This window comes from Pristiophorus japonicus, chromosome 1, assembly GCF_044704955.1.
Source record: "Pristiophorus japonicus isolate sPriJap1 chromosome 1, sPriJap1.hap1, whole genome shotgun sequence".
Lineage (NCBI taxonomy): Eukaryota > Metazoa > Chordata > Chondrichthyes > Pristiophoridae > Pristiophorus > Pristiophorus japonicus.
In genome coordinates, this window is record NC_091977.1 from 58,698,413 (window position 1) to 58,722,911 (window position 24,499).

General features: G+C 48.3%; 1 protein-coding gene across 1 annotated transcript in view; it reads left to right on the top strand.

Moving 5' to 3' along the window:
- The first annotated feature begins 4,726 nt into the window (after nucleotides 1–4,726).
- LOC139263071 (beta-1,4-galactosyltransferase 1-like) overlaps nucleotides 4,727–24,499 on the top strand; it is a 153,604-nt gene continuing 133,831 nt past the window's right edge. Inside the window, exons 1-2 of the mRNA XM_070879038.1 lie at nucleotides 4,727–4,928; nucleotides 13,261–13,496. Of these exons, the coding sequence (XP_070735139.1) occupies nucleotides 4,727–4,928; nucleotides 13,261–13,496 (438 nt within the window). The remainder of the gene's footprint in view (nucleotides 4,929–13,260; nucleotides 13,497–24,499) is intronic.

Sequence of the window (24,499 nt, forward strand, 5' to 3'; positions counted from 1 at the left end):
TCTGCTAAGCCCCTCCCTCATGGACAGGTTCTGATTAGCCCCTCCCCAGGGACAAGGTCTGATTATCCCCACCCCCAGTAGCAGTTTCTGATTAGCCCCACCCCCAGGGATGTGTTCAGATGAGTCCCACCACCCCCCACCCTCCCAGTGACAAGTTCTGATTCGTCCCTCCCCCAGGGGCAGGTTCTGATTAGCCCCTGTCTCATAGACAGGTTCTGATTATCCCTCCCCCAGGGACAGGTTCTGATTAGCCCCGACCCCAGGGGCATGTTCTGATTAGCCACTCCCCCGGACGCAGTTTCTAGTTAGCCCCTCCCTCATGGACAGGTTCTGATTAGCCCCACCCCCAGGGACAGGTTCAGATGAGTCCCACCGCCCCCCCCCCCCCACCCCAGTGACAGGTTCTGATTAGCTCCTCCCCCAGGGTGTGTTTCTGATTACCCCCTCCTCCAGGAACAGGTTCTGATTGGCCTCTTCCCAAGAGCAGGTTTTGATTAGCCCCGCCCCCAGGGAAAGGTTCCAATTAGCCCCTCCCCCAGGGACATGTTCTGATTAGCCCTTCCCCCAAGGGCAGGTTCTGCTAAGCCCTTCCCTCAGGGACAGGTTTTGATTAGCCCCCTCCCCAGGGTGGTTCTGATTAGCCCCTGCCCCAGGGGCAGGTTCTGATTAGCCCCTACCCCCTGGGCTTGGTTCTGATTAGCCCCTCTCTCAGGGACAGGTTCTGATTAGCCTCTTCCCCAAGGGTAGGTTCTGATTAGCCCCTCCCACAGGGGCAGGTTCTGACCAGCCCTCCCCAAGGGCACATTCTGGTTAGCCCCTCCCCCAAGGGCAGGTTCTTATTAGCCCCACCCCCGGGGCAGGTTCTGATTAGCCTCTCTCCTAGGGACACGTTCTGCTAGGCCCTCCCCCGGGGTGGTTCTGATAAGCCCCTCCCTCATGCGGGTTCTGATTAGCTCCTCCCCCAGGGTGTGTTTCTGATTAGCCCCTCCCCCAGGAACAGGTTCAGATTAGTCCCTCCCCCAGGGGCAGGTTCAGATTAGTCCCTCCCCCATAGGCAGGTTCTGATTAGCCCCTACCCAAGCAACGGGTTCTGATTAGCCACTCCCCCAGGGGCAGCTTCTGATTAGCCCCTCACCCAGGGACAGATTCTGATTAGCTCCTCCTCCTGGGGGTGTTTCTGATTAGCCCCCCCCCGAGGAATAGATTCTGATTAGCCCCTCCCCCAGGAACAGATTCTGATTGGCCTCTTCCCCAAGGGTAGGTTCTGATTAGCCCCTCCCACAGGGGCAGGTTCTGACCAGCCCTCCCCAAGCGGCACGTTCTGGTTAGCCCCTCCCCCAAGGGCAGGCTCTTATTAGCCCCACCCCCGGGGCAGGTTCTGATTAGCCTCTCTCCCAGGGACATGTTCTGCTAGGCCCTCCCCCGGGCTGGTTCTGATCAGCCCCTTCTCATGCGGGTTCTGATGTGCACCTCCCCCAGGGACAGATTCTGATTAGCCCCTCCCCAGGATGTGCTTCAGATGAGCCCCTCCACCAGCGGGAGGTTCCGATTAGCTCCTCCCCAGGGGCATGTTCTGATTAGCTCCTCCCGCAGGGAAAGGTTCCAATTAGCCTCTCCCCCAGGGACATGTTCTGATTGGCCTCTTCCCCAAGGGCAGGTTCTGATTAGCCCCTCCCCCAGGTAAAGGTTCTAATTAGTCACTCCCCCAGGGACATGTTCTGATTAGTCCTCCCCCAGGGACATGTTCTGATTAGCGGTTCCCCCAAGGGCAGGTTCTGCTAAGCCCCTCCCTCATGGACAGGTTCTGATTAGCCCCTCCCCAGGGACAAGGTCTGATTAGCCCCACCCCCAGTAGCAGTTTCTGATTAGCCCCACCCCCAGGGACGTGTTCAGATGAGTCCCACCACCCCCCACCCTCCCAGTGACAAGTTCTGATTCGTCCCTCCCCCAGGGGCAGGTTCTGATTAGACCCTGCCGCAGGGACAGGTTCTGATTATCCCTCCCCCAGGGACAGGTTCTGATTAGCTCCTCCCCCAGGGTGTGTTTCTGATTACCCCCTCCTCCAGGAACAGGTTCTGATTGGCCTCTTCCCAAGAGCAGGTTTTGATTAGCCCCGCCCCCAGGGAAAGGTTCCAATTAGCCCCTCCCCCAGATACATTGTCTGATTGGCCTCTTCCCCAAGGGCAGCTTCTGATTAGCCCCTCCCCCAGGGAAAGGTTCTAATTAGCCCCTCCCCCAGGGACATGTTTTGATTAGTCCTCCCCCAGGGACATGTTCTGATTAGCCCTTCCCACAAGGGTAGGTTCTGCTGAGCCCCTCCCTCAGGGACAGGTTTTGATTAGCCCCCTCCCCAGGGTGGTTCTGATTAGCCCCTGTCCCAGGGACAGGTTCTGATTAGCCCCTACCCCCTGGGCTTGGTTCTGATTAGTCACTCCCCCAGGGACAGGTGCTGATTAATCCCTCCCCCAGGGGCAGTTACTGATTAGCCTCTCCCCCAGGGAGAACTTCTGATTAGCCCCTCTCCCAGTTGTGGGTTACGATTAGTCCCTTCCCCATGAGCAGGATCCGACTAGCCCCTCTCCCAGGAACAGGTTCTGATTAGCCCCTCCCCCGTGAGCAGGTTCCGACTAGCCCCTCCCCCAGGAACAGGTTCTGATTAGCCCCACCCCCAGTGGCATGTTCTGACCAGATCCTCCCCAGGTGTGGTTCTGCTTAGCCCCTCCCCCCAGGGACAGGTCCTGATTAGCCCCTCCCCCTGGGGCAGTTTCTGATTAGACCCTCCCCAGGGGCAGGTTCTGATTAGCCCCTCCCCCAGGACCAGGTTCTGATTAACACCTCCACCAGGGGCAGATTCTGATTAACCCTTCCCTCAGGGACAATTTCTGATTAGCCCCTCCACCAGGGGCGCGTTCTAATTAGCCTATCCCTCAGAGACAGTTTCTGATTAGCCCCTCCCCCAGGGACAGGTTCTGAATAGCCCCTCCCCAACGAACAGCTTCTCATTAGCCCCTCCCCCAGGGGCATGTTCTGACGAGCCCCTCCCCAGGCGTGGTTCTGCTTAGCCCCACCCCCAGGGACTGGTTCTGATTAGCCCCTCCCTCTGATTATTTACTATTAGCCCCTCCCCCAGGGACACGTTCTGATTAGCCCCTCCCCCAGGGGCGGGTTCTGATTAGACCCGCCCCTGGGTGCAGCTTCTGACAAGCACCTCCCCAACGAACAGGTTCTGCTTAGCCCCTCCCCCAATGGCAAGTTCTGATTAGCACCTCACTCACGGCAGGTTCTGATTAGCCCCTCCCCCAGGGGCATGTTCTGACTAGTCCCTCCCCAGGTGTGGTTCTGATTCGCCCCTCCACCAGGGGTATGTTCTGATTGGCCCATCCACCAGGTCAAATTCTGATTAGGCCCTTCCCCAGGGGCAGGTTCTGTTTAATCCTTTCCTCAAGGACAGGTTCTTATTAGCCCCTCCCCCGGTGCAGGTTCTGATTAGCCCCTTCCTCAGGGGCAACTTCTGATTAGCCCCTCCCCCAGTGGCGGGTTCTGATTAGCCACTCCCCCATGAGCAGGATACGACTAGCCCCTCCCCCAGGAACACGTTCTGATTAGCACCTCACCCAGGGGCGGGTTCTGATTAGCCCCTCCCCTAGGAGCAGGTTCTGACTAGCCCCTCCCAAACGAACAACTTCTCATTAGCCCCTCCCCCAGGGGCCTGTTCTGACGAGTCCCTCCCCAGGCGTGGTTCTGCTTAGCCCCTCCTCCAGGGACAGGTACTAATTAGCCCCCCCGCTAGGGATACGTTCTTATGAGCCCCTCCCCCAGGGGCGGGTTCTGATTAGCCACTCCCCCAGGGACAGGTTCTGATTAGCCCCTCCCCCAGGGGCAGTTACTGATTAGCCACTCCCCCAGGGACAGGTGCTGCTTAGCCCCTCCCCCAGGGGCAATTACTGATTCTTTTTTTTTATTTTTGGGTCCTTTTCGGGTTGGAAATCGGTGGTTAGTGGTGTGCCACAGGGATCGGTGCTGGGACCACAACTGTTTACAATATACGTAGATGACCTGGAAGAGGGGACAGAGTGTAGTGCAACAAAATTTGCAGATGACACAAAGATTAGTGGGAAAGCGGGTTGTGTAGAGGACACAGAAAGGCTGCAAATAGATTTAGATAGGTTAAGTGAATGGGCTAAGGTTTGGCAGATGGAATACAATGTCGGAAAGTGTGACGTCATCCACCTTGGGGAAAAAAAACAGTAAAAGGGAATATTATTTGAATGGGGAGAAATTACAACATGCTGCGGTGCAGAGGGACCTGGGGGTCCTTGTGCATGAAACTCTTTTTGGAGTTTATCTGCAAAAACAAAAGACATTAAACCGTGCCACCCTACCTGGGTGACACACCAGACATTTACAAGGCCCTTTTTTTTTTCCTTTTTTTTGGTTTTTTTTTGGGCACTAAAATCACAATTTTTCCCCAGTGGCAATTACTGATTAGCCACTCCCCCAGGTACAGGTGCTGATTAGCCCCTCGCCCAGGGGCAATTACTGATTAGCCCCTCCCCCAGGGGCAGTTACTGATTAGCCACTCCCCCAGGGACAGGTTCCGATTAGCTCCTCCCCCAGGGGAGATGTCGCTGTCCTTTCCTTTTCTGCTCCAGGTGAAGAAGCAGTAATTGCGGGCGTTTACAGTTTTTCAGTCTGTTTCTCTGCGACGGTGCCCTGAGCCCGGGCGATGCGCGGGCTTCATGCGACGTGCCTGGTGCTGATCGCCCTGCACCTCAGCCTCGTCCTGCTCTACTACCTGGACATGCATGTCTACACCGTGCAGCTGTTGCAGCGATTCCGAGAGCCCGAGAGCCCCGCCACATCGGCGGCCCCCAGCACCACCACATCCCAGCCGCTTCAGCCGTGCCCGGAGACATCGCCGCACCTCGGTAAGTGAGCCTGGGTTGGGACGGAGAGGAACTGGACTGAGTATAAATATATACGCTGACACCTGGAGACCTCTCCACAACAGGACCACCAGCCCTTGTGACTAAGGAGTATTAAGTCATTAAATTAAGAATTAAATTTATAGCCCAGAAACAAGACTGTTCGCCAAACCAGTTCATATTGCTGCTTATTCTTCACTCTTAACTTTTTCAGTGTTGTTGGAGCTGCAACAACACTGATACTTTTTATTTCTTCCGGGACTTGGGTGTCGCTGGCAAGGTCAGCTAAGAGCACAGGTAGATACTTGAGAGTATGACATTGTAGCATGTCACATAGACATGGCTGAGAGAAAGGCAGGTTTAGCAGACCAATATTCCTGGTGACAGGATTTTTAGACAAGATAGAGAGAGAGAGAGAGAGGGGGGGGGGGGATAAAAGGTGTTTGGAGGGGTGGGGGCAGGTGGTATTGATTAAAGAAGCTGTGAGGAGGGATGATATGTTAGAGGAATTTAATTCCACTTCTGGAGGAACAGTGAGGTGTGGTGTTGTGAAGCATGTTGCTGAACCTGTATGGTTACTGCATTAGCAGTTCTCCAGTCCTTGTTACCACCTCAAAAAAATTTAGGGGCTTGACAGGGTAGACACAGAGAGGATGTTTCCCTCATGGGGAAATCTAGAACTAGCGGGCATAGAGAGGGGGGTAAAAAGGGCGTTTGGGAGTTGCGGTATTGGTTAAAGAAACTATTACAGTGGTGAGAAGGGATGATATGTTAGAGGGATCATCAAATGAGGCCATATGGGTCGAATTGAAAAATAAAAGAGGCGAACACACTGCTGGGCGTGTATTATAGACCCCCAAACAGTGGGAGGGAGATGGAGGAGCAAATATGTAAGCTAATTGCTGTGAAGGCTAAAAACCATAGGGTAGTAATAATAGGGGATTTTAACTATCCAAATATTGATTGGGACAAATATAGTATGATGGGTATAGAGGGTGCGGAATTGTTGAAATACATTCAAGAGAACATTTTTAATCGGTATGTAGCAAGCCCATCCCAAGAGGGGGAGGTCTTGGATTTAGTTTTGGTGAATGAAGCTGGGTAGGTTGAAGGGATATTAGTGGGGGAGCACTTTGGTGCCAGTGAACATAATTCAGTCAGATTCAAGTTGGTTATGGATAAGGACAAGAATAGGCCTGGAATAAAAGTTCCGAATTGGGGAAAAGCTAATTTTGCTAAGTTAAGGAGTGATTTGGCCATAGTGGACTGGAAACAGCTATTTGTGAGTAAATCAGTGTCTGAACAGTGGGAGGCATTTAAGGAGGAGATCCGGAAGGCTCACGCCAAACATGTGCCCTTAAAGAAAAAGGTTGGGAATAATAATTCTAGAGGCCCCTGAATGTCTAGGGACTTACAGGAGAGGATTAAGAAAAAAAAGGATGCTTATGTCATGTACCAACAGCTAAATACTTTAAAATCTTTAGAGGAATATAGAAAGTTAAGAGGCAAAATTAAAAAGGTTATTAGGAATGCTAAGAGAGAGAGCATGAGAAAGTCTTGGCCAATAAAATTAAGGAAAACCCTAAGATGTTCTATAAATATATTAAGAGTAAGAGAGTAACTAAAGAAAGGGTAGGGCCTATTAGAGACCATGAGGGTAATCTTTGTGTGGAGGCGGAAGATGTTGGTAAGGTTCTTAGCGAATACTTCGTATCTGTCTTCACAAAGGAAAGGGACAATGCAGATACTGCTATCGAGGAGGAGTGTGATATTCTGGATGAAATAAATATAGTGAGAGAGGAAGTATTAAGGGGTTTAGCAGCTTTGAAAGTTGATAAGTCCCCAGGCCTGAATGAAATGCATCCCAGGCTGTTGAGCAAAGTTAAAGAGGAAATAGCAGAGGCCTTGACAATCATTTTCCAGTCCTCTTTGGATCTGGGCATGGTGCCGGAGGATTGGAGAACTGCTAATGTAGTACCCTTATTTAAAAAGGGAAAAAGGGATAGGCTGAGTAATTCCTGGCCTGTCAGCGGTGGGAAAATTATTGGAAAAAATCCTGAAAGACAGGATAATTCTACATTTGGTAAAGCAAGAATTAATTAGGGACAGTCAGCATGGATTTGTTCAGGGAAGATCATGTTTGACTAATCTGATTGAATTTTTTGACGAGGTAACTAAGAGGGTCAATGAGGGTAGTGCATACGATATAGTATATCTGGACTTTAGCAAGGCTTTTGATAAGGTCCCACAGGGTAGACTGGTCATGAAGTTTAAAGCCCATGGGATACAGGGCAAAGTGGCGTGGATCCGAAATTGGCTTGGAGCTAGGAAGCAAAGGGTAATGATTGATGGATGATGGATGTTCTTGTGACTGGAAGGATGTTTCCAGTGGGGTTCTGCAGTGCTCAGTACTGGGTCCCGTGCTTTTTATGGGAAATATCAATGATTTAGATTTGAATATAGGGAGTATGATTAAGAAGTTTGCAGACGACACTAAAATTGGCTGTGTAGTTGATAGTGAAGAGGAAAGTCATGGGTTGCAGGAGAATATTAATCTACTGGTCAGGTGGGCAGAGCAGTGGCAAATGGAATTTAATTCAGGGAAGTGTGAGGTGATGCACTTTGGGAGGGCTAATAAGGAAAGGGTATACACATTAAGCAGTCGACCATTTAATAGTGTAGATGAACAAAAGGATCTTGGCGTGCTTGTCCACAGATCCCTGAAAGTAGCAGGCAACGTGGTTAACATAGAAACATAGAAAATAGGTGCAGGAGTAGGTCATTCGGCCCTTCGAGCCTGCACCACCATTCAATCAGATCATGGCTGATCATTCACCTCAGTACCCCTTTCCTACTTTCTCTCCATACCCCTTGATCCTTTTAGCTGTAAGGGCCATATCTAACTCCCTCTTGAATATATCCAATGAACTGGCATTAACAACTCTCCGCGGTAGAGAATTCTACAGGTTAACAACTCTGAGTGAAGAAGTTTCTCCTCATCTCTGTCCTAAATGGCTTACCCCTTATCCTTAGACTGTGACCCCTGGTTCTGGACTCCCCCAACATTGGGAACATTCTACCTGCATCTAACCTGTCCAGTCCCATCAGAATTTTATATGTTTCTATGAGATCTCCTCTCATTCATCGAAACTCCAGTGAATACAGGCCCAGTTGATCCACTATCTCCTCATATGTCAGTCCTGCCATCCCGGGGATCAGTCTGGTGAACTGTCGCTGCACTCCCTCAATAACAGATTAGGAGACCAAAACTAACACAATATTCCAGGTGAGGCCTCACCAAGGCCCTGTAGAGCTGCAGTAAGACCTCCCGGCTCCTCTACTCAAATCCCCTAGCTATGAAGGCCAACATGCTATTTCCCTTCATCACTGCCTGCTGCACCTGAATGCCAACCTTGAATGACTGATGTACCATGACACCCAGGTCTCGATGCACCTCCCCTTTTACTAATCTGCCACCATTCAGATAATATTCTGCCTTCATGTTTCTGCCACCAAAGTGGATAACCTCACATTTATCCACATTATACTGCATCTGCCATGCATTTGCCCACTCACCTAACCTGTCCAAGTCACCCTGCAGCCTCTTAGCATCCTCCTCACAGCTCACACCGCCACCCAGCTTTGTGTCATCTGCAAACTTGGAGATATTACATTTCATTCCTTCGTCTAAATCATTAATGAATATTGTAAATAGCTGGGGTCCCAGCACTGAACCCTGTGGCACCCCACTAGTCACTGCCTGCCATTTTGAAAAGGACCCATTTATTCCCACTCTTTGCTTCCTGTCTGCCAAACAGTTCTCTATCCACGTTAATACATTACCCCCAATAACAACGTGCCTTAATTTTGCACACTAATCTCTTGTGTGGGACCTTGTCAAAAGCCTTTTGAAAGTCCAAATACACCACATCCATTGGTTCTCTCTTATCCACTCTACTGGTTACATCCTTAAAAAACTCTGGAATATTTGTCAAGCATGATTTCCCTTTCATAAATCCATGCTGACTTGGACCGATCCTGTCATTGCTTTCCAAATGTGCTGCTGTTACATTTTTAATAATTGATTCCAACATTTTCCCCACCACGATGTCAGGCTAACCGGCCTATAATTCCCTGTTTTCTCTCTCCCTCCTTTTTTAAAAAGTGGGGTTACATTAGCTACCCTCCAATCCATAAGAACTGATCTAGAGTCTATAGAATGTTGGAAAATGACCACCAATGCATCTACTATTTCTATGGCCACTTCCTTAAGTACTCTGTGATGCAGACTATCAGACCCTGGGGATTTATCGGCCTTTTGTCCCTTCAATTTCCCTAACACCATTTCCTGACTAATAAGGATTTCCCTCAGTTCCCCCTTCTCGCTAGATCCTCGGTCCCCTAGTATTTCCGGAAGGTTATTTGTGTCTTCCTTCGTGAAGACAGAACCAAAGTATTTGTTCACTTGGTCTGCCATTTATTTCTTCCCCATTATAAATTCGCCTGATTTTGACTGTAAGGAACCCACATTAGTCTTCACTAATCTTTTTCTCTTCACATATCTGTAGAAGCTTTTGCAGTCAGTTTTTATGTTCACTGCAAGCTTACTCTCATATTCTATTTTCCCCCTCCTAATTAAATCCTTTGTCCTCCTCTGCTGAATTCTAAATTTCTCCCAGTCCTCAGGTTTACTGCTTTTTTTGGCCACTTTTATGTCTCTTCCTTGGATTTAATACTATCCCTAATTTCTCTTGTAAGCCACGGTTGAGCCATCTTCCCCATTTTATTTTTACGGCAGACAGGGATGTACAATTGTTGAAGTTCATCCATGTGATCTTTAAATGTCTGCCATTGCCTATCCACCGTGAACCATTTAAGTATCATTTGCCAGTCTATCCTAGCCAATTCACGTCTCAGACCATCGAAGTTACCTTTCTTTGGCCCCAAGTTTCCACACGCGGCAAAACAGGCGCCCCTCCGAGCTGAGCGCCCGTTTTTTGCGCCGAAAACGGCGCCTGAAAAAAAACGCGCTATTCTCGAGCGCTTTGCAGCTTGATGTCAGCTTGGCGCGCGCCCAGGGGGCGGAGCCTACCACTCGCGCCGATTTTGTAAGTAGGAGGGGACGGGTACCATTTAAATGAGTTTTTTTCGTGCCGGTGCAACTCTGCGCGTGCGCGTTGGAGCGTTCACGCACGCACAGTGTGAAGGAAACATTGGCACTCAGCCATTTTTGTAGTTCTTTGTAGCTGTTCAATTTTTAAAATTTTTAAATAAAACCACATTGCCCTTCCATGATCAGTTTCCCGTCGGGAATGGCTGCCTCAACTTCTGAGGCTTCCTGCAGCCTTCTCACTGCCTCCCCCCTGCTGCCGTCGGTCGGGCCCTCTCTGCCTCCTCCCCGCCCCCCCCCTGCCGTCGGGAATGGCTGCCTCCCCCCCCTGCTGCCGTCGGTCGGGCCCTCACTGCCTCCTTCCCCCCCCCCCCCCCCAGCCGTCGGGAATGGCTGCCTCAACTTCTGAGGCTTCCTGCAGCCTTCTCACTGCCTCCCCCCTGCTGCCGTCGGTCGGGCCCTCTCTGCCTCCTCCCCGCCCCCCCCTGCCGTCGGGAATGGCTGCCTCCCCCCCCTGCTGCCGTCGGTCGGGCCCTCACTGCCTCCTTCCCCCCCCCCCCCCCCCCCCAGCCGTCGGGAACGGCTGCCTCCCCCCCTGCTGCCTTCGGTCGGGCCCTCACTGCCTCCTCCCCGCCCCACCCCCCAGCCGTCGGGAATGGCTGCCTCCTCACTGCCTCCCCCCCTGCTGCCTTCGGTCAGGCCCTCACTGCCTCCTCCCCGCCCCCCCCCAGCCGTCGGGAATGGCTGCCTCCCCCCCTGCTGCCTTCGGTCGGGCCCTCACTGCCTCCTCCCCGCCCCCCCCCCCAGCCGTCGGGAATGGCTGCCTCCCCCCCCTGCTGCCTTCGGTCGGGCCCTCACTGCCTCCTTCCCCCCCCCCCCCCCCCACCGTCGGGAACAGCTGCCTCCTCACTGCCTCCCCCCCGCTGCCTTCGGTCAGGCCCTCACTGCCTCCTCCCCCCCCACCCCCCCGCCGTCGGGAACGGCTGCCTCCCCCCCACTGCTGTCGGTCGGGCCCTCACTGCCTCCTTCCCCCCACCCCCCGCCGTCGGGAACAGCTGCCTCCTCACTGCCTCCCCCTGCTGCCGTCAGTCAGGCCCTCACTGCCTCCTTCCCCCCCCCCCCCCCGCTGCCATCGGGAACAGCTGCCTCCTCACTGCCTCCCCCTGCTGCCGTCAGTCAGGCCCTCACTGCCTCCTTCCCCCCACCCTGCCGTCGGTCGGGCCCTTACTGCCTCCCCCCCGGCTGCTGTCGGGAATGGCTGCCTCAACTTGTGAGGCTTCCTGCAGCCTTCTCCCTGCCTGAAGCACTTTCACACAGGTAGGAACATGGGTTTATTTAATCTTTTCTTTGCTTATAAATTTTTATTCAGGTTGGAATTATTTGTATAATATTTCTATACGTATAACTAAGGATTTATTGTAGAATGTAATGACTTACCTTCACCCCCCCCCCCCCCCCACCCCCCCACCTCGTTCCGGACGCCTAATTTGTAACCTGCGCCTGATTTTTTAATGTGTAGACAAGGTTTTTTCAGGCCTACAAAAATCTTCACTTGCTCCATTCTAAGTTAGTTTGGAGTATGTTTTCACTGTGGAAACTTTCAATCAGGCGTCAGTGGCCGGACACGCCCCCTTTTGAAAAAAAATTCTGTTCCAAAGTGAAACTGTTCTACATGACTAGAACTGCAGAACACTTAAATGTGGAGAATTGCGATTTCTAAGATACTTTGTTCTCCACCAGTTGCTCCTAAAAATCAGGAGCAAATCATGTGGAAACTTGGGGCCTTTAAGTTCAGGACTTGAGTCTCTGAATTAACTAACTGTGTCACTCTCCATCTTAATAAAGAATTCTACCATATTATGGTCACTCTTCCCCAGGGGGCCTCGCGCAACAAGATTGCTAATTAATCCTCTCTCATTACACAGCACCCAGTCTAGGATGGCCAGCTCTCTAGTTATACACCATGGTTTAACATTTTTACATTAAACACAAGGAAATATGGTTTAATGCTGCTGCAATGAGCAGGTCTAATCATGTTCTTTTACAGACATGTTGAGTATCTTTAGGAACTTCTATATAAGTTCCAGGAAATATCAGTGAGTTTGAAACACCTTTGTTGAAAGACAAAGTGGTGTGAATCCCTAGTAGCTTTCCATTGATGCATTGTCTTTGTCCAAATTGCGTGCAGTAATAGAATGATGTAGCACGCATGAGAGATTCTTTTGTTTTCCATTGTACTGCAAAGGTCCTGGGGTCGAGCTTGTACCTGCCCATGCAACAAGTTTCTGAACTGCACTAAATGTCGTCAGATGTTCATTAGTTCCTGGTACTAGCAGGAGTGATACAGACTGCGATTGGCAAAAGTTCACTGTATGCTCTCTTAGTCAAGAAATGATGCAAGCACTAAATAAAGTTAAATGTATTTGGAGGATGCTATTTTAAAAACGTGGATGCGAATTCCAGATTTCATTCCTAGTTTGTGCTGAGTTAGCTGATCTCCACCTGGGCAACAGCAGAGGTTTCCCACATGCGAGCGCAAAATCTGTTGGGAGTTCCAGTTCCTGATCGTTATTCGGTGATCCTCAGTGAAAGTGCACACATGTCAGTCAAGTGACGATTGGCTCAGCTGTGATGCCCCCAAAGTCTCTCTCGTTCAGAATAGCCACTTTGGCAAGGTATTCCGACACCTATGGAGTTCTACCCTAGCAAGGAATCAGCGTCTGACTGAATGGTGCTGTATCTTGACTAGGGGTCGACACCTCGCAGAAAGCAGAGGCAGAAAAAATATTGGCCTGAAATTTGCAGTGGGTAATAACAGTGAACGAACAGCATTCGCTGTTATAACCCTTTAAAAATTACCATAACTTCAAGATTTAGTGCGTGTGTATCTTGTTATAGAGCCACCTGGTGGACGACTGATATAACAACAAAGCCATGTGCAGGACAGTTCATTCCCGGAAGCCATGTTGTGCCATTGTCTGTATTTACTGTGTCTCATGATACCACATATCTAAGCGCAGAAATCCTGAAGTTGCGGACAGTCATTCACTACTACGACACTGGCTGCGCTGTGGCCCCCCGCCATATCTGGCAATCAGTGTAATCGGTGAAATCAGTGAAACAGACAAAAACTTTGGCTATTATTTTCAGCTAGACGAACTTCTGAACTCTGACTCTGTGCATAACTTTTTTTTAACTAATTGTGGATTATTTTTTCTACTGTAGTGGGACCACTCAGAATAGAATTTTCCCAGTCTATTAACCTGGAGGAAGTGAAAAAGAATAATTCGTTAGTGCGGGAGGGAGGCCATTTTACTCCAGTGGAGTGTACAGCTCTTCAGAAAGTTGCTGTCATCATTCCATTCCGCAATCGTCATGAGCACCTTAAGTACTGGCTATATTACTTGCATCCAATTCTGCAGCACCAGCAACTCGACTATGGAGTGTATGTCATTAACCAGGTAAGAAATTGCTTCTGTAATGTAATTAAACATCCCTACAAACTTGGCATTATCCTTGCTGGCCTGATAGCAGAAGGTTCGTGCCCTGGATTTTTCACCTGCCTGAGATGGTTGGCGCTGTGCCCAGTGAATTTCATTAATATATTTTCAGCATGCTCTTTGTTGTTGCCCCCTGCACTTTGGGGCTTGGCTGGGTGGGGGTGAGGGTGACTATTGCTGCAAAATTGTATTCAATGGATGAGCACAATACTACTGATAATCAGTTTATTGCTATAGGTAAGCAAGTGTGTGATCATAATTGGTATGACGTGGATAGCAAAATCTGTGTCTGTCTTTATCTCATGGTTTAAAAAAAAAAGCTACGGTCAAAGTGAAGGCAGTTCATTTACATCCCAGGTATGGTAATTTAGTGGTTTTGTTTCGGAATAGTAATCCAGAGGCCTGGACTAATAATCCAGAGAACAAGAGTTCAAATCCTACCAGTTTGTGAATTTGAATTAAGATCATTAATTTTGTTTTAATCTAGAATAAAGCTGGAATCTGAAAGTGTCAATTAAGCTGTCAGATTGTTGTAAAAACCCAACTGGCTTGCTAATGTCCTTTTTAAAGAAGTTAAACCTCCAGTACTACGCCAACGTTGTTGACTGCAAGATCTGCAGGTCCCATGCAGACGCTCAACGGAGTTATAATGGAAAAAAACCTTGCATACCCGATAATTTAAATGGGCTGCTCTCCCCCCTTAAAGGGGCCACGCACCCAAAAAAAAATTAGTGGAAACATTGGATGACTGCCCTCTGAAATGGTCTAGCAATCCATTCAGTTCAGTTGTATAAAACCACTACAAAGAATAAGAATAAAACTGGATGTCTCATTCGGCTGCAACATTTTTCCATTGAGCATTTCCTTGGGGCTGATTTTAGATCGTTGTAGCAGAGCTAAAAATGTTTTAAAGTTATTTATGGAAGTTAGCTCCTTATTAGAATCATGAGAAATAGAAGCAGGAGTAGGTCATTTGGCCCCTCGAGCCTGCTCCGCCATTCAATAAGATCATAGAAACATAGAAACATAAAAAATAGGTGCAGGAGTAGGCCATTCGGCCCTTCTAGCCTGCACCGCCATTCAATGAGTTCATGGCTGAACATGCAACTTCAGTACCCCATTCCTGCTTTCCCACCATACCCCTTGATTCCCCTAGTAGTAAGGACTTCATCTAACTCCTTTTTGAATATATTTAGTGAATTGGCCTCAACAACTTTCTGTGGTAGCGAATTCCACAGGTTCACCACTCTCTGGGTGAAGAAATTCCTCCTCATCTCGGTCCTAAATGGCTTCCCCCTTATCCTTAGACTGTGTCCCCTGGTTCTGGACTTCCCCAACATTGGGAACATTCTTCCTGCATCTAACCTGTCTAACCCCGTCAGAATTTTAAACGTTTCTATGAGGTCCCCTCTCATTCTTCTGAACTCCAGTGAATACAAGCCCAGTTGATCCAGTCTTTCTTGATAGGTCAGTCCCGCCATCCCGGGAATCAGTCTGGTGAACCTTCGCTGCACTCCCTCAATAGCAAGAATGTCCTTCCTCAGGTTAGGAGACCAAAACTGTACACAATACTCCAGGTGTGGCCTCACCAAGGCCCTGTACAATTGTAGCAACACCTCCCTGCCCTTGTACTCAAATCCCCTCGCTATGAAGGCCAACATGCCATTTGCTTTCTTAACCGCCTGCTGTACCTGCATGCCAACCTTCAATGACTGATGTACCATGACACTCAGGTCTCTTTGCACCTGCCCTTTTCCTAATCTGTCACCATTCAGATAATAGTCTGTCTCTCTGTTTTTACCACCAAAGTGGATAACCTCACATTTATCCACATTATACTTCATCTGCCATGCATTTGCCCACTCACCTAACCTATCCAAGTCGCTCTGCAGCCTCATAGAATCCTCCTTGCAGCTCACCCAACTTAGTGTCATCCGCAAATTTGGAGATACTACCTTTAATCCCCTCGTCTAAATCATTAATGTACAGTGTAAACAGCTGGGGCCCCAGCACAGAACCTTGCGGTACCCCACTAGTCACTGCCTGCCATTCTGAAAAGTCCCCATTTACTCCTACTCTTTGCTTCCTGTCTGACAACCAGTTCTCAATCCATGTCAGCACACTACCCCCAATCCCATGTGCTTTAACTTTGCACATTAATCTCTTGTGTGGGACCTTGTCGAAAGCCTTCTGAAAGTCCAAATATACCACATCGACTGGTTCTCCCTTGTCCACTCTACTGGAAACATCCTCAAAAAATTCCAGAAGATTTGTCAAGCATGATTTCCCTTTCACAAATCCATGCTGACTTGGACCTATCATATTACCTCTTTCCAAATGCACTGCGATGACATCCTTAATAATTGATTCCATCATTTTACCCACTACCGATGTCAGGCTGACCGGTCTGTAATTCCCTGTTTTCTCTCTTCCCTCCTTTTTTAAAAAGTGGGGTTACATTGGCTACCCTCCACTCCATAGGAACTGATCCAGAGTCAATGGAATGTTGGAAAATGACTGTCAATGCATCCACTATTTCCAAGGCCACCTCCTTAAGTACTCTGGGATGCAGTCCATCAGGCCCTGGGGATTTATCGGCCTTCAATCCCATCAATTTCCCCAACACAATTTCCCGACTAATAAGGATTTCCCTCAGTTCCTCCTCCTTACTAGACCCTCCGATTTGATCTTGGCCACAAATCCACTTTCCTGCCTGCTCCCCATAACCCATGACTCCCCTGTAGTTCAAAAATCTGTCTATCTCCGCCTTGAATATATTCAATGACTCAGCTTCCACAGCTCTCTGGGGTAGAGAATTCCAAAGATTCACAACCCTCTGAAAGAAGAAATTCCTCCTCATCCCTGTCTTAAATGGGCGACCTCTTATTCTGAAACTATGTCCCCGGGTTCTAGATTTCCCCATGAGCGGAAACATTCTCTCTGCATCTACCCTGTCAAGCCCCCTCAGAATCGTTTATGTTTCAATAAGATCACCTTTCATTCTTCTGAACTCCAAATGAGTATAGGCTCAACCTTTCCTCATAAGACAACCCTTTCATCTCAGGAATCAATCTAATGAACCTTCTCTGAACTGCCTCCAATGCAAGTCTATCTCTCCTTAAATGAGACCAAAACTGCATGTAGTACTCGAGGTGTGGTCTCCCCAATGCCCTGAACAGTTGTAGTGCTGTGCGGCGTGGACAGGCTGGTGGAGGACCTTTGTCTTACGATGTTTAGCGTAAGGCCGATGCTTTTGTACGCTTCATTAAATACGTTGACTATGTCCTGAAGTTCAGCCTTTGTGTATGCAACAAGAGCAGGCATTGACGACGAAATCCAACACTGCCTCTAGTGCGCCAGTGCAGGCTTCGGCCTCCTGAGGAAAAGAGTGTTTGAAGACCAGGCCCTCAAATCTGCCACCAAGCTCATGGTCTACAGCGCTGTAGTAATACCTGCCCTCCTGTATGACTCAGAGACATGGACCATGTACAGTAGATACCTCAAGTCGCTGCAGAAATACCACCAACGATGTCTCCGCAAGATCCTACAAATCCCCTAAGAGGACAGACGCACCAACATCAGCGTCCTCGACCAGGCCAACATCCCCAGCATTGAAGCACTGACCACACTTGATTAGCTCCGCTGGGCAGGCCACATAGTTCGCATGCCAGACACGAGACTCCCAAAGCAAGCGCTCTACTCGGAACTCCTTCACGGCAAACAAGTCAAAGGTTGGCAGTGGAAACATTACAAGGACACCCTCAAAGCCTCCCTGATAAAGTGCAACATCCCCACTGACACCTGGGAGTCCCTGGCCAAAGACCGCCCTAAGTGGAGGAAATGCATCTGGGAGTGCACTGAGCTCCTCAAATCTTTTTGCCGAGAGCATGCATAAAAATCAAGCGCAGGCAGCGGAAAGTGCGTGCAGCAAACCAGTCCCACCCACCCCTTCCCTCAACGACTATTTGTCCCACCTGTGACAGAGACTGTGGTTCTCGTATTGGACTGTACGTGAAATCATGCTAAGAGTGGAAGCAAGTCTTCCTCGATTCCGAGAGACTGCCTATGATGATGTATAGTTGTAGCAAGACTTCCCTGCTTTTATACTCCATCCACCTTGCAATAAAGGCCAATATTCCATTTGCATTCCTAATTACTTGCTGTACAGGCAAGCTAACTTTGTGTTTCATGTACGAGGACTCCCAGAATCTTCTCTACCGCAGTATTCTGTGGTCTCCATTTTAAATGATATTCTGCTTTTCTATTCTTCCTACCAAAGTGGATAACCTCACATTTTCCCATATTATAATCCATCTGCCAATTTTTTGCCCACTCATTTGGCCTGTCTATAATCCCTTTTGCAGACTCTGTTTGTATCCATCTTTGCATCATCAGCAAACTTGGCTACATTATACTCAGTCCCTTCTGCCAAGTCATTAATATAGATTGTGAATAGTTAATGCCCCAGCAATGACCCCTGCGGCACCCCACTAGTTACAGTTTTTTAATCTGAAAATGACCCATTTATCCCGACTCTCTACTTTCTGTCAGTTAGTCAATCCCTCTATCCATGCTAATATATTATCCCCATCACCGTGAGCTCTTATGTTGTGCAGTAACCTTTTATATGGTACCTTATCGAATGCCTTTTGGAAATCCAAATACACTACATCTACCGGTTCCCCTTGATCCACCCCACTCGTTTCATCCTCAAAGAACTCTAATAAATTTGTCAAACATGATTTCCCTTTCATAAAACCATGTTGACTCTGCTTGATTGTATTATGGTTTTCGAAATGTCCTGCTACTACTCCCTTAATAATGAATTCCAGCATTGTCCCAATGACAGATGTTACATTAACTGGCCCATAGTTTCCTGCTTTCTGTCTCCCTCCTTTCTTGAATAGGAGCCTTTCTTTTGTGGTTCTGCAATCCGCTGGGACCTTTCCAAATCTAGGGAATTTTGGAAGATTATAACCAATGCATCCACTATCTCTGCAGCCACTTCTTTTAAGACCCCAGGATGCAGGCCATCAGGTCCAAAGGACTTGTATGTCTTTAGTCCCATTAGTTTGCCTTGTGCTATTCAGTAAGATAATGCCTGATCTTCAACCTCAACTCCGCTTTCCTGCCCTATCCCCATATCCCTTGATTCTCCGAGAGTCCAAAAAAAATCTATCTCTGTCTTGAATATAATCAACGACTGAACCTCCACAGCCCTCTGAGGTAGACAATTCCAAAGATTCACCACCCTCTGAGTGAAGACATTTCTCCTCAACTCAGTCCTAAATGGCCGATCTGTTATTCTGAGATCGTTATCCCTGGTTCTAGACTCTCCAGCCATGGGAAACATCCTCCCTGCATCTACCCTGTCAAGCCCCTGGACATCTTCTATCCGCCGCCTTAAATATACATATCGCATTAGCTATTCGCCAGTTGTCTGGCACTGCACCTTTTTTTAATGAATTATTAAATATGTATAGTAAGGTCTCTGCTATCTCTTCCCTAGATTCTTTTAAAATGCGTGGATGCAATCCATGTGGACCAGCGGTTTTATCCTGAGTTTGATTAGTTTATTTAATATATCCCCTCTTTTTTTTAAATTTTAAATGTACTTTTCTCATTACGAATCTCATCATCCAGTGTCATGTCCACCTGTTCTATCTCCCTGGCAAATACTGAAGCAAAATAATTATTTAATATTTCGGCCATCTCTCTATCGTTACCTGTGATATTATCCTGTCATAGAATCATAGAAATTTACAGCATGGAAGGAGGCCATTTCGGCCCATTGTGCCCATGCTAGCCGACTAAGAGCTTTCCAGCCTAATCCCACTTTCCAGCTCTTGGTCTGTAGCGCTGTAGGTTATGGCACTTTAAGAGCACATCCAAGTATCTTTAAAATGTGGTGAGGGTTTCTGCCTCCACCACCTTTTAGGCGGTGAGTTCCGGACCCCCACCACCCTCTGGGTGAAGAAATTTCTCCTCATATCACCTCTAAACCTGCCCCTAATTACTTTAAACCTATGTCCCCTGATTATTGACCCCTCTGCCAAGGGAAACAGGTCCTTCCTATCCACTCCAAGCCCCTGATAATTTTGTACATCTCAATAGGGTCACCCCTCAGTGCCAAAGAAAACAGATCCAGCGGGGTAGGAATTCAGCCCGCCGGAAACCTGGTGCACCTACTGTTTTCCAAGTGTTTTTACAGTCACGTTAGATGAGGCGGTTTCATGATCCATTTTCAGCTTTTTGGCAATCTTTTAGGAGCGACCGGAAGTCGGTTATAATGGGGGCGGAAGTGCGGCGGTAAGTACTGGTGAGGGGTAGAAATGGGGGTGGGATAGAATCTCCGCCACTGTCAGTCAGTGGCGGAGTGATGATGTCAGTGTGCATGTGCGTCACCACGTCTCTCCCATCATTAAAAGGTGAGAGAAGCAGCAATTGTTTAGGTTCAGCCCACTGGGCCACCAGGGAGAGTTTCGGCTGGACCAGTGGCCTGGCACCCAAGAGGGAATGCCAGGCTAGCTGTTGGCGGCCCGGCCGAACCCGGGGCCATAATTATCCGGCCAATCAGGAAGTTGGCCAGCAAAAAAAATATGGCGGCCACGTCGGTGCGTCTGCCCCTGAGTCAAACACAATCTTTCCTTAACAAATCCGTGCTGGTTGTCCCTAATTAATCCTTGTCTTTTCAAATATAAATTTATATTGTCTTTCAGGAATTTTTCAAATAATTTTCCCACCACTGCGGTTAGGCTGACAGGCCTGTAATTACTCGGCCTTTCCCTTTTTCGCTTCTTAAACAAGGGTACTACACTTATTGGAGTTCAGAAGAATGAGAGGCGATCTTATCGAAACGTAAAGGTTTTGAGGGGGCTTGACGAGTTGGATGCAGAGAGGATGTTTCCACTGATGGGGAAGACTAGAACTAGAGGGCATGATCTTAGAATAAGGGGCCACCCATTTAAAGCAGAGATGAGGAGAAATTTCTTCTCTGAGGGTTGTAAATCTCTGGAATTCGCTACCTCAGAGAGCTGTAGAAGCTGGGACATTGAATAAATTTAAGACTGAAATAGACAGTTTCTTAAACGATAAGGGGATAAGGAGTTATGGGGAGCGGGCGGAGAAGTGGAGCTGAGTCCATGATCAGATCAGCCATGATCTTATTGAATGATGGAGCAGGCTCGAGGGGCCGTATGGCCTTCTCCTGTTCCTATTTCTTATGTTCTTATTAGCAGTCCTCCAATCCTCCGGCACCATGCCCAAATCCAAAGAGGACTGGAAAATGATGGTCAAGGCCTCTGCTATTTCCTCTTTTACTTCGCTCAACAGCCTGCGATGAATTGCATCCCGGCCTGAGGACTTTCAAAGCTGCTAAACCCCTTAATACTTCCTCTCTCACTATATTTATTTGATCCAAATTATCACACACTTCCTCAATAGCAGTATCTGCATTGCCCCTTTCTTTTGTGAAAACAGATGCAAAGTATTCATTAAGAATCTTACCAGCATCTTCCACCTCCACACAAAGATTACCCTCATGGTCTCTAATAGGCCCTACCCTTTCTTTAGTTACCCTCTTACTCTTAATATATTTATAGAACATCTTTGGGTTTTCCTTAATTTTACTAGCCAAGAATTTTTCATGCTCTCTATTAGCATTCCATTTTTAATTTTGCCTCTTAAGTTTCTATATTCCTCTAAAGATTCTATAATATTTAGCTGTTGGCATATGACATAAGCTTTGCATTTTTTCTTTATCCTCCCCTGTAAGTCTCTAGAATCGTTATTCCCACCCTTTTTCTTTAAGGGCACATGTTTGGCCTGCGCCTTCCGATATCCTCCTTGAATGCCTTCCCTTATTCGGACACTGATTTACCTACAAGCTGTTTCCAGTCCACTGTGGCCAAATCACTCCTTAACTTAGCAAAATTAGCTTTTCTCCAATTTGGGACTTTTATTCCAGGCCTATTCTTGTAACTAACTTGAATCTGACTGAATTATGGTCACTGGCACCCAAGTGTTCTCCCACTAATACCCCTTCAACCTGCCCAGCTTCATTCCCCAAAACTAAATCCAAAACTGCTCCCTCTTGTGTTGGGCTTGTTACATACTGACTAAAAAAGTTCTCTTGAATGCGTTTCAAGAATTACGCACCCTCTATACCCTTCACACTATATTTGTACCAATCAATATTTGGATAGTTAAAATCCACTACTATTACTACCCAATGGCCTTTGGACTTCACAGCAATTTGCTTACATATTTGCTCCTCTATCTCCCTCCCACTGTTTGGGGGTCTATAATACACACCCAGCAGTGTGATTGCCCCTTTTTTATTTTTCAATTCGACCCATTTGGCCTCATTTGTTGATCCCTCTAACATACCATTCCTCCTCACAGCTGTAATAGTTTCTTTAATCAGTTCTGCAACCCTCCCGCCTTTTTAGCCATCTCTCTATCTTGTCTAAAAATCCTGTAACCAGGAATATTGATCTGCCAAACCTGCCCCTCTTTCAGCCATGTTTCTGTAATGGCTATCATGTCATACTCCCAAATATCGACTGTGATGTATGTTGCACACAAATCACTGACTTCACACGGTCTGATGTGGATCTAACTGCTGTGATCTTGGTCCTTTATTGAACAGCTCCAGAGTGCTCCACAGGTGTGGTGGACAGCCTTTTATACTGCCTCGTGCAGGTACTTTCAGGTCTCTCACCACAGCGCCCTCTGTGGTGCATCATTGTACTTATCATACATTTAATGTACCAGAACAATACACAACATCTACCTGTGCTCTTAGCTCATCTGCCTTATTCGCTATACTCCTTGCAATAAAGTATATACCATTTAGCACATGAAGACCTCCTTGATTACTACTTACTAAATCTTGTTTTCTCTGTCTTACAGATTCGCTTTCTAAATTCTTGCTATCCAATTTCTGCTTTACTTCCTTTCCTATTGAATTTGTTCTCAGGTTCCCATCCTCCTGCCAAGCTAGTTTAAACTCTCCCTTACAGCACTAGCAAAACTCCCTGTGAGGATATTGGTCCCGGTGCTGTTGAGATGTAACCTGTCCAGTTTGTACAGGTCCCATCTCCACCAGAAGCGGTCCCAATACCTCAAGAATTTAAAGCCCTCCCTCCCTCCTACACCAACTTTCCAGCCATGTGTTCATCCTCCCTATCCTTCTATTCTTGTACTCATTAGCACGTGCCACTGGTAGTAACCCGGAGATAGCTACCTTTTAATTTTCTTCCTAGCTCCCTGAATTCTGCCTGTAGGACCTCATCCCTCTTTTTACCTATGTCGTTGGTCCCGATATGGACCTCGACCTCTAGCTGTTTACCCTTTTCCCCCAGTATACCCTGCGTCCGCTCTGTGACATCCTTGACCCTGGCACCAGGGAGGCACCATACCATTCTGGAGTCACGTCTGCGGCCACAGAAACGCCTGTCTGTTCCTCTAACTATAGAATCCCCTATCACTGGAGCTTTTTTATTCTTTGTCTCTCCCCCTGTGCAGCTGAGCCACCCGTGGTGCCTTAGAATTGGCTCTGGCTGCACTCCCCAGAGGCGCCATCGCCCTCAGCAATACTCAGAAGTGAATATCGGTTTGAAAGCGAGATGGACTCACGGTGGGGACTCCTGCGCTACCTGCCTAGCACACTGACTACGTCTGGTGGTTACTCACTTCCCCTTTACCTGCATGCTTTTAAGCTGCGGGGTGACCACCTCCTGGAACGTGCTTTCCACGCAGCTCTCAGCCTCGCGGATGCACCGTAGTGACTCCAGCCACTTCTCAAGCTCCGAAACGCGGAGCTTGAGCAGTTGAAGCTACAGACACCTCCTGCGTACATGGTTATCGAGGCTGTGCGAAGCTTCCAGGATTTCCCACATGCCACAAGTTGTGCACTCCACAGGACTGAGCTGCTCTGCCATCCCTCTAGTTAGACTTATCTAGTTTAAAATCTAATTGAAAAAAGAAAAGAGAGATACTCCCCGGCTTCTCTGGCCCGGCGAACTCCCCGGCCTCTCTGACCCGACGAACTCCCCGGCCTCTCTGGCCCGGCGAACTCCCCGGCCTCTCTGACCCGGCGAACTCCCCGGCCTCTCTGACCCGGCGAACTCCCCGGCCTCTCTGACCCGGCGAACTCCCCGGCCTCTCTGGCCCGGCGAACTCCCCGGCCTCTCTGGCCCGGCGAACTCCCCGGCCTCTCTGACCCGGCGAACTCCCCGGCCTCTCTGGCCCGGTGAACTCCCCGGCGAACTCTCTGGCCTCGCTTGAACCGGGATAGGACTTGTGACCTAGCGGAAAGAGTAAATCAGCATGTGGCAAACTGGTAAGATGTTTGGATGGATCTCCAAGAAACGTAACCAACCACCATGGCTTTAATGATGAAGTATGAAGATGAGAGGACTTCATCTTCTGAAAACAGCCACCTGCATAGTGAAGCCATGGTAGTAATGTGCACTAGACAAGCAGGCACTGGTTGTGTGGATGGTCACGTTGTTTTCCAGTTTGAAAATGAACAGTAGTACTGACGCGGGTTGTCTGTGTGATAACATTTCTCTGCGAGCGAGGTCTTTCGTTGTGAGGTAGAGACAAAATCGTTGGGTCTCCAAGTAATGATAATTATCTGGGTGTGTTGGAGGTTCTCGCAAACTACGATACATTTTTTGCTGAGCACACCAAGTGGCTCGCCAACAAAGGCAAGGGGCATACTTCATACTTGTCTTCCAGCACTTGTGAAGAACTGGTTAGTCTGATGGGTGGCAAAGTACTTGAGACGATTATCCAGGAATTGAAATCAGTGAAGGTCTATTCAATATCTGTTGATTCAATGCCAGATGTCACACACTCAGATCAGCTGACATTTGTCATCCACTATGTTCGACCGACTGGTCCTGAGGAAAAGTTCCTAAAGTTCTTGCTGATAATCAGTCATACTGGACAAGAAA